This window comes from Musa acuminata, chromosome BXJ2-2, assembly GCF_036884655.1.
Source record: "Musa acuminata AAA Group cultivar baxijiao chromosome BXJ2-2, Cavendish_Baxijiao_AAA, whole genome shotgun sequence".
In the NCBI taxonomy this organism is placed as follows: Eukaryota; Viridiplantae; Streptophyta; class Magnoliopsida; order Zingiberales; family Musaceae; genus Musa; species Musa acuminata.
In genome coordinates, this window is record NC_088339.1 from 34,307,986 (window position 1) to 34,321,399 (window position 13,414).

The 13,414-nt window shown below is 41.6% G+C and overlaps 2 protein-coding genes across 2 annotated transcripts; both read left to right on the plus strand.

Annotated features, from left to right (window-relative positions):
- The first annotated feature begins 4,234 nt into the window (after nt 1-4,234).
- Nucleotides 4,235-6,394, plus strand: LOC135604869 (protein SOSEKI 2-like). Its single transcript, XM_065094523.1, has 5 exons — nt 4,235-4,457; nt 4,530-4,599; nt 4,690-4,802; nt 4,898-5,591; nt 6,001-6,394. Exons 1-5 carry the CDS (start codon nt 4,235-4,237, stop codon nt 6,113-6,115), a joined length of 1,215 nt encoding a protein of 404 aa, XP_064950595.1. The 3' UTR covers nt 6,116-6,394.
- A 2,082-nt stretch (nt 6,395-8,476) lies between these two features.
- On the plus strand, nt 8,477-13,359 carry LOC135606266 (protein ALTERED PHOSPHATE STARVATION RESPONSE 1-like). Its single transcript, XM_065097252.1, has 5 exons — nt 8,477-10,291; nt 10,391-10,468; nt 10,603-10,817; nt 11,088-11,311; nt 12,516-13,359. The coding sequence occupies exons 1-5, from the start codon at nt 9,304-9,306 to the stop codon at nt 13,165-13,167; spliced, it is 2,157 nt and encodes a 718-aa protein (XP_064953324.1). The 5' UTR covers nt 8,477-9,303; the 3' UTR covers nt 13,168-13,359.
- Nucleotides 13,360-13,414: the final 55 nt, after the last annotated feature.

Consider the following 13,414-nt stretch of genomic DNA (forward strand, 5'->3'; position numbering starts at 1 on the left):
GATTTATATTCCAATGAATAGCCTCTATGCCCAAGATTTGATTCCATAATAGTAATAAGAGGCTTATCAAGCTAATCCTTAAGAAAGCATTTCTGAAGTCAAGTTTTTGACAGATCGTTAACAAAAGCAATCGTGAGTGCAATGTCCACACCAAACAATGCTTTTAACAGGAAAGGACTTCTGTATCGTGGACAGATTAATCTGACGAAAAATGAAGTTATATTCATCGTAAACCAATGTAACAGTTATCATGCAATCAAGATCGATTTTAAACCCAGAAAGAGCCAATCTTTCTTCCTGGATATCTAAGAAATAAGCAACAAATAGTTCAAATCAAATCCAAACAAGAGAAAATTTTGTGCACCGATAGACGAAGGCATTGAATCCAGGGCGGAGGCGGCGATTGCAAAGGCCACCTGCCATAAAAAACTGACCCGTCGACTCGCTCAAGCTGCGGTGATCACTTCCGCAGCCGCAGCCTGTGGTGGCGACGGATCAGAATCGCCTCTCTTCCCCTCCCCTGCCACCGCAGCCGCCGCCAGATCCTCCGTCAAGCTCGTCCTCCGCCGCATGGGCGGTCACGGCCTCTTTACGAGCAGCGTTCCTGTCGCTCCTCTCTCGCCCTTCCCCGCCGCCATCTCCTTCTCTCTCGCGGTGCACACAAAGGAAGAGCCGTAGCCGGCGACGGGACTCTACACAGAGAGGAGGGGCATCAGCCAAGCAAGAGGAATCTAAAGGATTGGAATCTAAACATCCATGTATACACTTCACCATCATATTCTACTATGTATTTTTTTTCTATTTAATGAAATATTTAATATGCATGCTAACATAATTACATAAAAAAATAACATAGCATATATATATATATATATATATATATATATCAATTTAATATTAGGATGATTTGAATATTATTGATTTGAGTTATCGAGGAAGAGTAGAACAAGCTTCGATCATCTATATTTCTCTCAAAAAATTCTTTTTATAATTTTAGAAATTATATCTGTTACATGACCCAATATATGAGATTTATATAATCCCCAAAGATACATTATATTAATTGTATTGAAGATGAATCATTCTCTTTCAAGAAATCTTTTCAAGAACCAATAATCAATTTGACTTATCCTTTTAATCTATTTTTTTTTCTTGACATAACAAATCTCTATCTTGATTGATACGATAAACCCTTTTTTTTTATGAAATGAATCTCTTTATGACACTCGAACAAGTTTAATTCTAACACATATATCGTATATTTATTATTAATATTTATTCAAAATACTCAGTCAACCTCTTCTCACTACAATCAATATTATCCAATTACATGTGTTTTTCTATATTATCAGATTTTTTATTTTTTTATTCAAAAAATTATTCTGCAAGATTATGTTGCTGTAGCTGTCTACACTTTGGGCTTCCCCACCTGCCTTCCTCCTCCTTAAAGACTTGTTTAGCTTCTAACAGGTTCATTAATCCATGTCTAAAATAACAATCTCAGAGGGAAGAAGAAGATTCATCGATCTCATCAGACCATCACAAGAACTCAAAGCACAGTCGCCAGTGAATGCATTGAGTCACTCCGCTGGGTGTAGCCCAAAAGAGTTTCCTGGCAATTAAAGATGGTGGCATAAGTGAATGAAGTGCAATTATTGTACCATGATGCATACAATTATTGCACTTTTGAGTTTGGTTGCATCCCAATCTGTAGAACATAGTGTTGTTCATGTGAACCATGTTTTGACTGTGTTTCTCTGCGTTGGCCTCTTTCACAGGTGAACCACCACACTTGAAACCTTGCAGCCCAGGGAGAGAGAGAGAGAGAGAGAGAGAGAGAGAGAGAGAAAAGGAACCATGTCATGTTGCAGAATGTGATGAGCAAACGTTGTTTTCTGGGGAACAGAGATGAAGTGTGTGAGATAGAAAAAGTGTGTTCGACAGTGTCTTGGTTCGATGTCAACATGATCGTATTGGTGTTTTCTCCTTGTCCTCTTGGCTGGGCTGCTCTAAAGAAGTGTTGAGTGCTTTTGTGTTTGGACTCTATTGCCTCGGAGATGTCATACCAAGTTTTGGGCAGATCCAAAGAGATTCTTGGTCACTTTCAGGTCTCTGGAGTCAGACATTTGTGTCTTCTTCTCTGATGATCACCCATGAACCTTGGACCTTCCCCAGCATGGTCGCACTGTTTCTGGTCACCAGGGCACACACATCAATTCCATACAGGGAGAGGATCTTCATTAGAAGAGTTGAATTGGAATCGTCAAACCCCATTAAGAGCTGGGAAACAATATCAGAATCTTGAATTCTCAATAAGAAACAATGATTGGAACACTCACTTAATGTATGGGGAGAGAGAGAGAGTGCAGGTAGATAAGGCCATACTTCTTTCCTATCATGAATCACAAGAGTAATAGTAGTAAAAGATCTCCCTTGTTTCCTGGGCTGTGAAGGCAAAAGTGTTCCGGTGGTGGGGAAAGAGTAGCAGAGTGTCATCTTGCGGATATCAAATCTGCAGAATCCAATGCGACCAAGAACTGACTGACCCATGCTTTGCTTGTCACTCGTAGTCTGATTTGCTTCACCTTCTTTCTCCTAAATCACGCTGAAACTTGTGGATTCTGCATTGTCAAGATCTAGTAAGCTTTTGCCCCATGCCGTCTGCTGCTGCCTCTCCTCATATATATTTGAATCAATGGCTATTAATGCAACGTAAGGAAAGCAGTGATGATAAACTCATGAAGAAAAACTGGCAAATTCAAAATAAAAAAGGAATAAGAAAACTAATCACCCTTATTTTGGGAAGGATTTTGAACTCCATACCTTTCTGCAAACATAAAAAAAAATTAATAAAAATATAGAGAATGCTAAAGGGTGAATATACGGAAAAAAAAAATATTCCTTTTTTTTTTTTCTTGAATAGTATTCCTCCTTTATAAAATTTTCAAACCATCACTTCATATTTCTAATGTTCCAAAAATGTCCAATAAAAAATATATCATTTTTTCCCATCCAAATCCAAAAAAATTTTATGGATTGATATTTATCCATAAATATTATAGAGTATTTTTTAAAAACACTATATAATGTTTATGGATAAACAATAATCTACCAAACACCGTAAATAGTTGATAAAAAAAAATTAGATTTGGTTGGGAAAATATAATAAACAATTTTTAAGGAGTATTTTTGAGATTTTTGAAATAGGAGTGATGGTTTAAAATTTTTTGAAAAGAGGGTACCATCCGGAAAAAAAATAAAAAAAAAATAAAGTATTTTTTCGGACAATCCGCCTAATGCTAAACACATATTTAGTCCATCCTTAAATGTTTTCATCTTTGTTTACATATTACAAAATTTGTAACAATGGATCAATCAGAAACAGAAAATTATATTTTCTATATCATAAAGATATCAATAGAAAATATAATTGTCATTGCTAAAACATCTAACTATTAATTAATGAGACCTAATAAGGTAGGTATCATTAATCACACATGAAAAAAATAATAATCAAATTTGGTCCACCTTTTGTGTCTTCTTTGTTGGTCAAATAATTACATTAAAAGATAAGAAATTTTAAGATCAAATAGTTAGTTAATATAATAAGGCACTTTAGATATTTAAATTGCAAAATTAAAATTATTGGATATAGATATGCAATATTAAAATTTAGGGGACAAATATAATATCTTCAACCTTTGATAGATTAGATATGTGAAAAACCATATATATAGTTTACATCTGAATGCACTTTTCTTTTCTTTTTTTTTCTGAGGGAGTATAAGCACCAACAAAAAAAATCACAGAAATCAGTCATAGCTCTATTGCAATAGTCTTCCTAAATTTACTCTCACTGAATTGAATTCACACAACAATTACAAGAACAGAGGGCAAAGATCATTGCTTAGTTAGTGTTTGTCTGGTGAAGAATCACTGAGTTGCTCTTGCAATTGAAGAGCAGTGAAGAAACAAGAATTATACTGCATTAAATCATCCTTTGCAGGTTGGTCATATTACCAAATCCAGTCTCCTGCAACGAGAAGAAGGAAAGAGAAGCGCACAGTGCTGCAGTGAAGTACGCTGAGGCACACCGATCAGTCTAGCGGGGGAAACAGAGGGTGGGCAACTGGTACATGACAGGATTCCCCTCCTTTCCTCTACTCGCCTTGTCCTCTTTTTCCCTTCGGTGCAACCCCTCACTTAGTTGCTGCTCTTGTTGTGCTGGGGGGAGATGGAGGTCGGCGGTGGAAGAGGGAGGAGGGGGACGAGCAGCAGAGAAACCAGCCCACCGGTCCGAGCCAGGCTGAGCTACTCACAGCAGCAGGAGCAGCAGAGGCTCACGAGGCCACAGAGGAAGGTTCAGGTCATCTACTACCTCAGCAGGAATGGCCAGTTGGAGCACCCTCACTTCATCGAGCTTCCTCACCTCCCCAACCAACAGCTTCGCCTCAGGGGTTACCTTCTCCCCCATCCTCCACGTTGCTCTCTTTCTTCTCACTTGACGTCCTGTTCTCTGTTGCTTACAGATGTGATGGAAAGGCTGACGCTTCTCAGAGGCAAAGGCATGCCTTCTCTCTTCTCCTGGTCTTGCAAGAGGTAATCTCCGTCCACGTCCGTTGATTGGTCTGAGCGGTAATCTCTATCGACGTATATTTTTCTTGTGATCGATTGTGGAACGTGAAAAAGGAGCTATAAGAATGGGTACGTGTGGAACGACTTGGCCGAGAACGACGTCATCTACCCCGTCGACGGCGTCGAGTACGTCCTGAAAGGCTCTGAGATCATCCCGGGGGCTTACGGTTTCTTCCCACCCTCGATTCTTTCTTGTTTTTGGTGCTGTTTATCGAGTATTTCCACTTGATCAACGAAACTCACCTTCAGATTTGTGTTGCAGAACGTTTCCGGCATGTTCCTGCAAACGGCAGGCAGCCGAAACCACTCCCCATCTCCCACAAACTTCATGTGGAACTGGAAGAAGACGAAGAAGAAGAGGATGAGCAGTCGGAAGACGAGGCGACGGAGGAAGAGGAGGCGAGACGCGGTAAGCGCACCACGGTCGGCACCGGTTACACTCGCTGTTCCCGCGGCGTTTCGACGGACGAGATCGAACGAGTCGAGCACCGGACGACGCCCACCGAGCTGCCGCTCGACGATTCCTCCCCGCCGTCCTCCACCTCGTCGGACAAGCCTCCCACCCACGCTGCCGGCGGAGCCTCGCGGCGGCCTGAGGACACCGACCAGGCGGCCGAGCCGGGCCAGACTCGGAACTCGGTCCTGCTCCAACTCATCGCATGCGGATCGGCGGCGCTGAAGGGGAGGAGCTGTCCCAGCAGCGGGACAAGCAAGGCCACTGCCTCCGCCTCCTCCGCCCCGTGTGGTGGTAGCGGCAGCGGGCGCCACCGCGGGATGGTGAGTCGACTGGCGAGTCGGGGGATCGAGGACGACGAGCTCCGGTGCTTCTCGGAGAACCCCCGGCTGTGTCACCCCCTGGTGGAGGACAAGGAGTACTTCAGTGGGAGCATCGTCGAAGGAAGCAGAGCTCCAACCGAGCCTTCACTCAAGAAATCCTCCTCCTTTAACGAAGAAAGGTAACAACACTTCCTCTCATCCTTCGTCTTTGCATTGGGATAAACCACCACCTACTTGCTCCATCAGTTGACCTCTTACCAGTCAACCTCGCCAAGGATTCCCATTTCTTTGCATGCATCCAAAAAGGGTTTTGACTCCAATAAGTCAACGAAGCTGGCATTCTATAAACATTTATGAGGCCAATAACATTGGTTTAATCAATAAATTAATCCTTAGAAGAACATCATTATAATTAATTGAAGCATCAAGAGTCTACCTCGATTACTCTGTTAATCTTTAACCTTGGTGTTGTTTTGGTCGTCGTCAACTTTGAACTCCACAGTCACTGTCAGAGAATAGACTTATCCATGACATTTCTCCAGTGATTAATACATGTGTATACGTATGTGTACTTTGGTGTGGAGACAGGATCTCAAGGCTTGGGATTGCAGCAGGCAAGTTGGAGGTTGAGGAGAGCAGAGGTGGGGGTGTGAAAGGGAAGTGTATCCCTGGAAGGAGGAGGTCCTCTGGCAGGCAACAGTGACAACAACAGTAGCGGTAGCCATCCAACACTGTAAGAACGGAAAAGTGTGAGTTAATGCTCGTGCAGCTTTTTCATGTAAAGGTCTCTCTTTGTGTGTTTGCGCAGTGCAGCTGTGCACACTGTTCGACTTTGGATAAACGACATGCACAGATGTGAGAGATTTAAAGAACCGCAAGGATGTTGGGTTATGTTCCTCTGCGGTGTCTCCCTAAGTTAGGGTCTTAGATTTGATGTCTGGATTTGCCACTGGTGTAACTTGTGAGAAGAATAGGCCAAGAAGCTGCGTTGAATTAATTACCTGTGCTTGTCACTGCAGAATTGGTTGTGCATGTTTACTCTCAGAAAGGATGAGATATCTTCTACCACGATAGCTCATTGATCATCTCGAGTGCTTGCCATTGCAACTTCTGGAAGCATTTTAAGTTCGTTGGGTGTTGAATTAAAATGCTATCTTCTACCACGGTGATACGACATATTTTGGGACCCCGGATGACGCCACACGTTAGAACCGTATCTGTTCCACGTGTCTCATCCCGAGAGCTTGGGGCAGTGCCGTCTGACGCGGCTTTGCATGCCCCGAGACGGCGACCGATTATAGGTGTTGTCCCATCCCTCGAAGGTCGACAGCCACGTCGAATCGACGTGCTACCGATCCTCGTACAATAGTATAAAGCCCTCGGTCGACCTCCGGCAAGGGGGGGCAAAAAACAATTCTACCCACTACTGACTTGCTCGTCGGAGGGGCCAAAGTCGGGAATCACCCGACAAAGACCATTTTTGTAGGAAAGCATCATCACCTACTGCCCGCGAACGTCCCAACCTTGAAAGTCATCGATCGACGTCCCCAAGGCGAGCCATCAATCGGCCCGAACCCCGACCGACGCCAACCAGTACCCCTTCCCAAGGGCACAACCATCTCGTCATCTAGCTTATTTTATAGAAAACTTCAAACATTGACCCACGGACCTAGCCGTGCTGACTCATCAGGCACGGTATCTTTGTTCATTAACACATAGCTCATTGATCATCTTTGTTGAACTACATACGCTGAATTGTAATATATTTTAGTTGGATTTAAACCAGAATTGATCAAAATGAAGTTTAGGAGAGAATTCTTGCGAATTTATGGGTTACTTTATCTTATACGTTGATGTTACCTTCTTTATGTTGTTATGGCATTTCAACTGGTTTAAGTGGCTACGAGTATTGCTACCTTTTTGTTTCTTTAGTCAACTCTCTGTTCTTGATCGTGGCCAAATTTTGATTTTGGTCATTCTATCTTGAGCATGACTTCAGCGGCTACTAGTAATCTTATTGTATTCGTGTTGTGTTCATTCGACAACAATTGCAGCTTCCCCTGTTCCGATGGCTTCCTCGCCAAGGTCAACTTTTGCATTCTTTTGGCTCATGAACAGATCATTTGGCGACGCAAGATGAAATCTTTATCTCAAACAGCTTCTTGTCATGGAATGGTAGCTTTGCAGAGATCATCGTGCGGGGAATGATGGAACCGCCACATACCCATTGCACCCACCAAAGCCTCATTGTCTTTAGGCTCATCTTCTTCCTTTGTTATCAAAGACAACTTGTTATATAAAAAAGCTTTGATGTATATTTTTGTGTGTAATATATATTAATACAAAAGATTTCCATGCATATTGTATGGAACGCTAAAGCATTTTTAACAATTTGGAGGAAGGAGATGGTTCTTAGGTGATGATTTATATCGTGTGTTGCATTTCTTGGGGATGATTTCTCTTTTTCTTTCCGGCTATTGGGTGTGAGTAGTTTTAGAATTGATAATACAAAAGTGCTGTTTGCAATAATAATTTTTGTTATATGTTCCAAAAGAAAACTGCTGCGTTGGAGGATAATTAAGGCTATTAAAAGCTTTCGATTGACATGACCACTTTCCTATCTCCACTGCCTGCCATGAGATTGAGAACTTTGATGTATTCCATGTCGGAGAAGAAGATGATGATGATGATGAAGAAGAAGGAGAAGAAGAAACTTTACAGCACGTCAAATGAGTATATGCGGAGTGCATTTTATCATGAAAACGTTGGACTGCCTTTGTGATCTCAGGTGCAGTTTAACGAGTTAAAATAAAAGATAAAGAAAGCAAAGCAAAGCAAAGGCAGCAGCAGAGAAAGACTTTGTTGCAGAGAGCACCGAAGAAGGCACCACAAAGCCCACCCGCAGAGAGAGAGAGAGAGAGAGAGAGAGAGATCGATATTTTTCTTTATTTTCCTTCGTACTTTTTCTCCATCCTGCTTTTGGACTGCATATGACGGGCTGCATTTTTCTATCTCTTCCTCCTCGGTGAATCCCGTTGCTTTATTTCCTTTGTCTTATTCTCTCTCTCTCTCTCTCTAGCTCGGTCACTCTCTCACTCATATCAACGGTTCCTTGCCCATTTTAACCAGAGGAAAGGAGGTTGCTTCGGTTGTAGCGCTGCACCACCTCGTTCTGTTCCTGCAACGGCACCCAAGTATCTTGCGGTGGGAAGAGGAGCGGCTGATGCGTTTGATGGAAGTAAGAGGAATTTGATCGAAACAGGGGAACCACATTTCCTTTTGACGCCGTCATTCCGCCGTCGGAGGTTGTATTGTGGAGTGGGGCATCAGATTTTGTAGGCAAGGGGAGATTTTGCGAAGGAAAAACCGGAACTTGGTGACGGGAAGCGGAGGACCGAGCGAAGAACTCGAGCAGAAGAGTCCTTCTTAAGCCTCGGCCCCGTGTTGGGTGGTGTTCCGATCGTCTTCCTCCTGAGGCTCCAGAGTCTAATCTCGACACTAATCTCTTGATTTATTTGGCGTCCTGAACGGCCAGGTGGAAGAAAGTCGTGGTTTTTCTCCCCATTCATCTCGGAAATCGTCGAGGCTGGGTTTTCTTCTACATCTTTGAAGTAGTTTGCATTTCTCCTGACAAAAAAGATCCTTTTTGGATCAGGAGAGTTGCATTTTTAGTGTTGGATTTGGCCGGGGAGGGAAGGAGCTCGGACTCTGAATGAGATAGATACTTTGAGTGCTTGGCTTTATCGATTAGGTGGAGAAGCACAAGGTTTCTTGTTGATTAGGGTTTTGTTTCTGGAACAGATTTTGGGGGTTTTAAGACAGAGATGACCATCTATTGATGAATTTTAGTATCGTCGACATTATAGAGCACCGATCAAATTTGGGATCCATATGGGCTCTACAGTATCGAAACCTGCTAAAGATGATGCTTTGCTTCTCTGCAAAGAGCGCATAAAGTACATCAAGCAGGCTATTGATTCTAGGTATGCTCTATCGGCAGCTCATCTGTCTTATATCCAATCTCTTCGCAGTGTCGGGGCTGCGCTGAGGCAGTTCGCAGAGGCTGATCTCCTGGTAGAGTCATCCATATCTACTTCTGAAGTGGAGAAGTCTCCATCACATTCATCCTATGCATCCCCATCGCCTTCGCGCTTTGTCGAATGTGCCGGTTCGCCGTCGTTGAGTGCGAGCCCCTTGTCACCTCAGGTCTCCAATGTGAGTTACATGAGGGCAACAGGAGCCACTGCTGTAAGGGTGACAATCGATCAATCGACAACTCATTTCGTCGAAGAAGACTCTATTACTTTTCCCCTGCCGCCACCACCCCCACCATCATGGGACTTCTTTTATCCCACAGATGCAGCAGGCAGCATCAATTCTCAGGCTGGTGAATGTGGTCGGAGCGTTAATGTTAATGTTGGTAGGCTGAGGGGCTTGAGACAGTTAAAGGAATCGGAAGTTGTTCCTCTGATTGAAGAAGAAGGGATTAGTACTTCTAAGAAGGAAATGAAGGAAGATAATATTTGCTTGAACAGAACCAACGAAGAACCTCAGCTGGTAAATTTGGTGGAGAAAAGGGGTGATAAAGTTAGAGGACCAAAGTTTGCATCCACTAGTCTTACTGGGTCAGTCGATGCCATTGTTAGAATTGCGTCATCTGAGCCATGTGGATCAAATATGGAGAACACTAAGCTGCAGAAAGAAATATGTCCAGAAAGGGAGGATTTTTCTGAGTTCATTACTCACCGAGCTAAAGATTTTGTGTCCAGTATGAGGGACATCGAACACCGATTTCTCCGGGCAGCAGAAGCTGGCTATGAGGTGTCAAGGATGCTCGAGACAAAGAAGATCAGGCTCGGCATCTCTTCTGAGACTGCAGGTGACTCTCTGAATAATTTCAGAACTTGTTTTTGTGTGAAAATCTTGGGCATCAGGTTTTAATCTCTGTACCTTTTACATCAAATTCCGGTTTTAACAGGTAAACCACCTGCTTTCCGAGTTCTGGCAGCCTTAAATCACGTATGCTGTACAGGAGAAACTTTCCGAAAGCACAGAGGTTGGTGAAAACACAAATATGTGGAATTTAATTCAACTGAACCTTCGGAATGAGTACAGAACTATATATGTCATATAAAACACTAATTTAGACTATTTTGTATAATTATTTCTAATAATAATGGTTTGTTTTAGATTCTAGCCAGAATGTGACAAAGGTCATCACTTGGAACCGTTCCCTCTCTTCTCTATCATCGTCATCTAAAAGTCCTCTTGCAGCAGCCACAAAAGATGATGTTGGAGACAGTAGTAGTGATTTTATCGATGAATTTTCTATGATATCAGGAAGCCACTCATCCTCATTGGAAAGGTTACATGCATGGGAACGAAAACTTTACGATGAAATCAAGGTACACTCTACATATGACACCATTCACTTGAACAATCAGTAAAAGGCAAGCATGACACTTCCACGTAAGATATTGAACTTCTGCAGAAATTTAAGACAAATGAATATATCCCTCTTGGAAATCAACCCTTGCTTAAATTTTCTCGTCGTGTTCTAAGTTACAATTGTTTGTTAAGCACCCAATAGTCTGTGTTAATCAATAAAAAATATTTCATATAGTTATTCGATAGTTCATTTTAGCCCCCAACCTGTGTTTCTTCCTCAATTTCAGGCAAGTGAGCATATCAGGAAGGCATATGATCAAAAGTGCAGCCAACTGAGGCATCAAGTTGCACAAGATCTAAGTCCACGATTGATTGACAAAACTAGAGCTGTTGTCAAGGACCTGCACTCTCGAGTAACGGTGGCCATCCAGTCGGTTGATTCAATTTCAAAAAGAATTGAGAACATGAGAGATGAAGAATTACTGCCGCAGCTGGTGGAGCTGATACAAGGGTACATTCTAATAAGCTCCTTTATTCTCAGTTTACTAGATGGAGTTGATTTTGGTAAGGGATGCAAAACTAATTTGATCAAAAAGACATGTTTGATATGTTAATTATGATTATGGTTTTTCATTAAAGTCTTTGACATCAAGTGCCTTGGTTAAAATATAGAATAGCCTTACAAGACGCTGTTTGCTTCCAACAACGAACATCTCTTCCATCACCATGAACATACAATAATGCTAACAACAACAAGAACCAGTAAATTTAGAATTCCATTACCATGAGCATCTCTTCCAATAAATTTAGCAGCAGTAAGTTTAGAATTCCTTACAATACGCTGTTTGCTTCCAATAGCGAACATCTCTTCCATTACCATGAACATACAATAAAAATAACAACAAGAAGAAGCAGTAAATTTAGAATTCCATAACCATGAGCATCTGCTGCAAAATTTAGTTTTCTTGAACAAACAATTTTGGACACCCAGTTGTGACTGTGTTTGTTTGTTTGCTTTTAGATTATTGGACTCAGGCTTGTAACCCCTGTTTGAGTGCTTCTCAGTTTTATGGCTGCCAGTTGCTATAGTTAACATCCACAACCAGATGATTGAAATTTTATTATAACAAGATTAATGATTGAAATTTCATTATAACAACAAGATGAGGGTCGAGATATCTGAGTTTTTTTTCATCACATGATTTCCCAGGTCTCAAACTGTTGATTGGCAAATGAAATATTCTTCAACAATGCACATTATATCATTTTCTCCCAAAACTGATGGATTAGCCAAAAGAGAATATTTGCCACTAATAGTTTATGTTTGGATGATATAACCCTTTTGAATGTAAATTCTGATCTTGTTAGAATCAGAACTGAAACTTTTTGTGCATAACAATGAAAGACAAAAGAATTTGAAATTACATAACTATGATTCTTGATTTCGTTGCCGTTAAGTAGAAAATTATTAGATATATACAAGCTGACTGGATAAAATTATTAGAAGATTAGTTGGCAAGTAACCTTAGATCACAACAATTACTTCTATATCTGAACCATACCTTATCATTTTTTTTAATACTGCAAGTTGCATTTCCAATCACAGAAACAGAAAGAATGGCTCAGTGCATGAGATTCCCACTAATGCAGGGTCTGGGGAGGATCTCCCTCTAAATTTCCATTCACATGAAACTTAAATACATGTGGCCTTTCAGGTTAATTAGGATGTGGAAAGCTATGCTCGAATGTCATCATGCACAATTCATCACGATATCACTAGCATATCATGCGAAGACCTCAACAGCTGCAACACACAGAGAAGCATACAAGCAGGCCTTAATCCACCTTCAACATGAAATTGAATACTTCAGTTATAGCTTCTCAAATTGGATCAATGCTCATAAATTCTATGTGGAAGCTCTCAGTGCCTGGCTTCAGAAGTGTATCTTGCAGCCCCGGGAGCGCAGAAAAGGGAGGAGGACCATTTTTCCACCTCGTCACGCCATTTCTCCTCCTATATTTGTGGTTTGCAATGACTGGCTTGCAGGTCTCAAATCAGTTCCCGCCGAAGAACTCTTTGATTCAATCAAGAGCATTGTTTCAGTCATTCATGACTCCTTCGAGCAACCAATAGAAGAGAAGCAAATGGAAAAAGTGCCTGATGAACCTGAAAAGACTGAAGTACCAGAAAACAAGGAAGGCAACCATTGCAAAAGATATTTAAACTTGGATAATTTGCAGGCATGTTTGACAAGGGCATTCGATTGGCTGACAAAGTTTGCGGAGGCCTCACTGAGAGTTTATGAAGATGTCAAGCAGGGAAATGAGATAGCTCGTGTTGCTTATTCAAATGCTGGATTAAGGTAGTAGTATGTGTTCCTAATTAGGCACTACTATGTAAATTAACTACCATTACCTTCAGGAAATAAGTATCAGTGCCATAGGAAGTAATGGTGGTCATGTCAAGTACATAAATGGGGATGAACTATTTGTTTGGTGCCTTTCACATGGATCCTTTCAGATGATTTATATGGTTTTTGGGTTATCCGAGTTTAATTATTTAATTTGTTTGTGATGAAAACTATTTGTGGATGAGCACATTTGGTCCTGCAAT

Coding starts and splice junctions, on each gene's coding strand:
- LOC135604869 (XM_065094523.1), top strand. CDS start 4,235: ATGGAGGTCGGCGGTGGAAGAGGGAGGAGGGGGACGAGCAGCAGAGAA. Junction 4,458..4,529: donor CCAACAGCTTCGCCTCAGGG/GTTACCTTCTCC, acceptor TGTTGCTTACAG/ATGTGATGGAAAGGCTGACG. Junction 4,803..4,897: donor GATCATCCCGGGGGCTTACG/GTTTCTTCCCAC, acceptor TTTGTGTTGCAG/AACGTTTCCGGCATGTTCCT.
- LOC135606266 (XM_065097252.1), top strand. CDS start 9,304: ATGGGCTCTACAGTATCGAAACCTGCTAAAGATGATGCTTTGCTTCTC. Junction 10,818..11,087: donor AACTTTACGATGAAATCAAG/GTACACTCTACA, acceptor CCTCAATTTCAG/GCAAGTGAGCATATCAGGAA. Junction 11,312..12,515: donor CTGGTGGAGCTGATACAAGG/GTACATTCTAAT, acceptor GTGGCCTTTCAG/GTTAATTAGGATGTGGAAAG.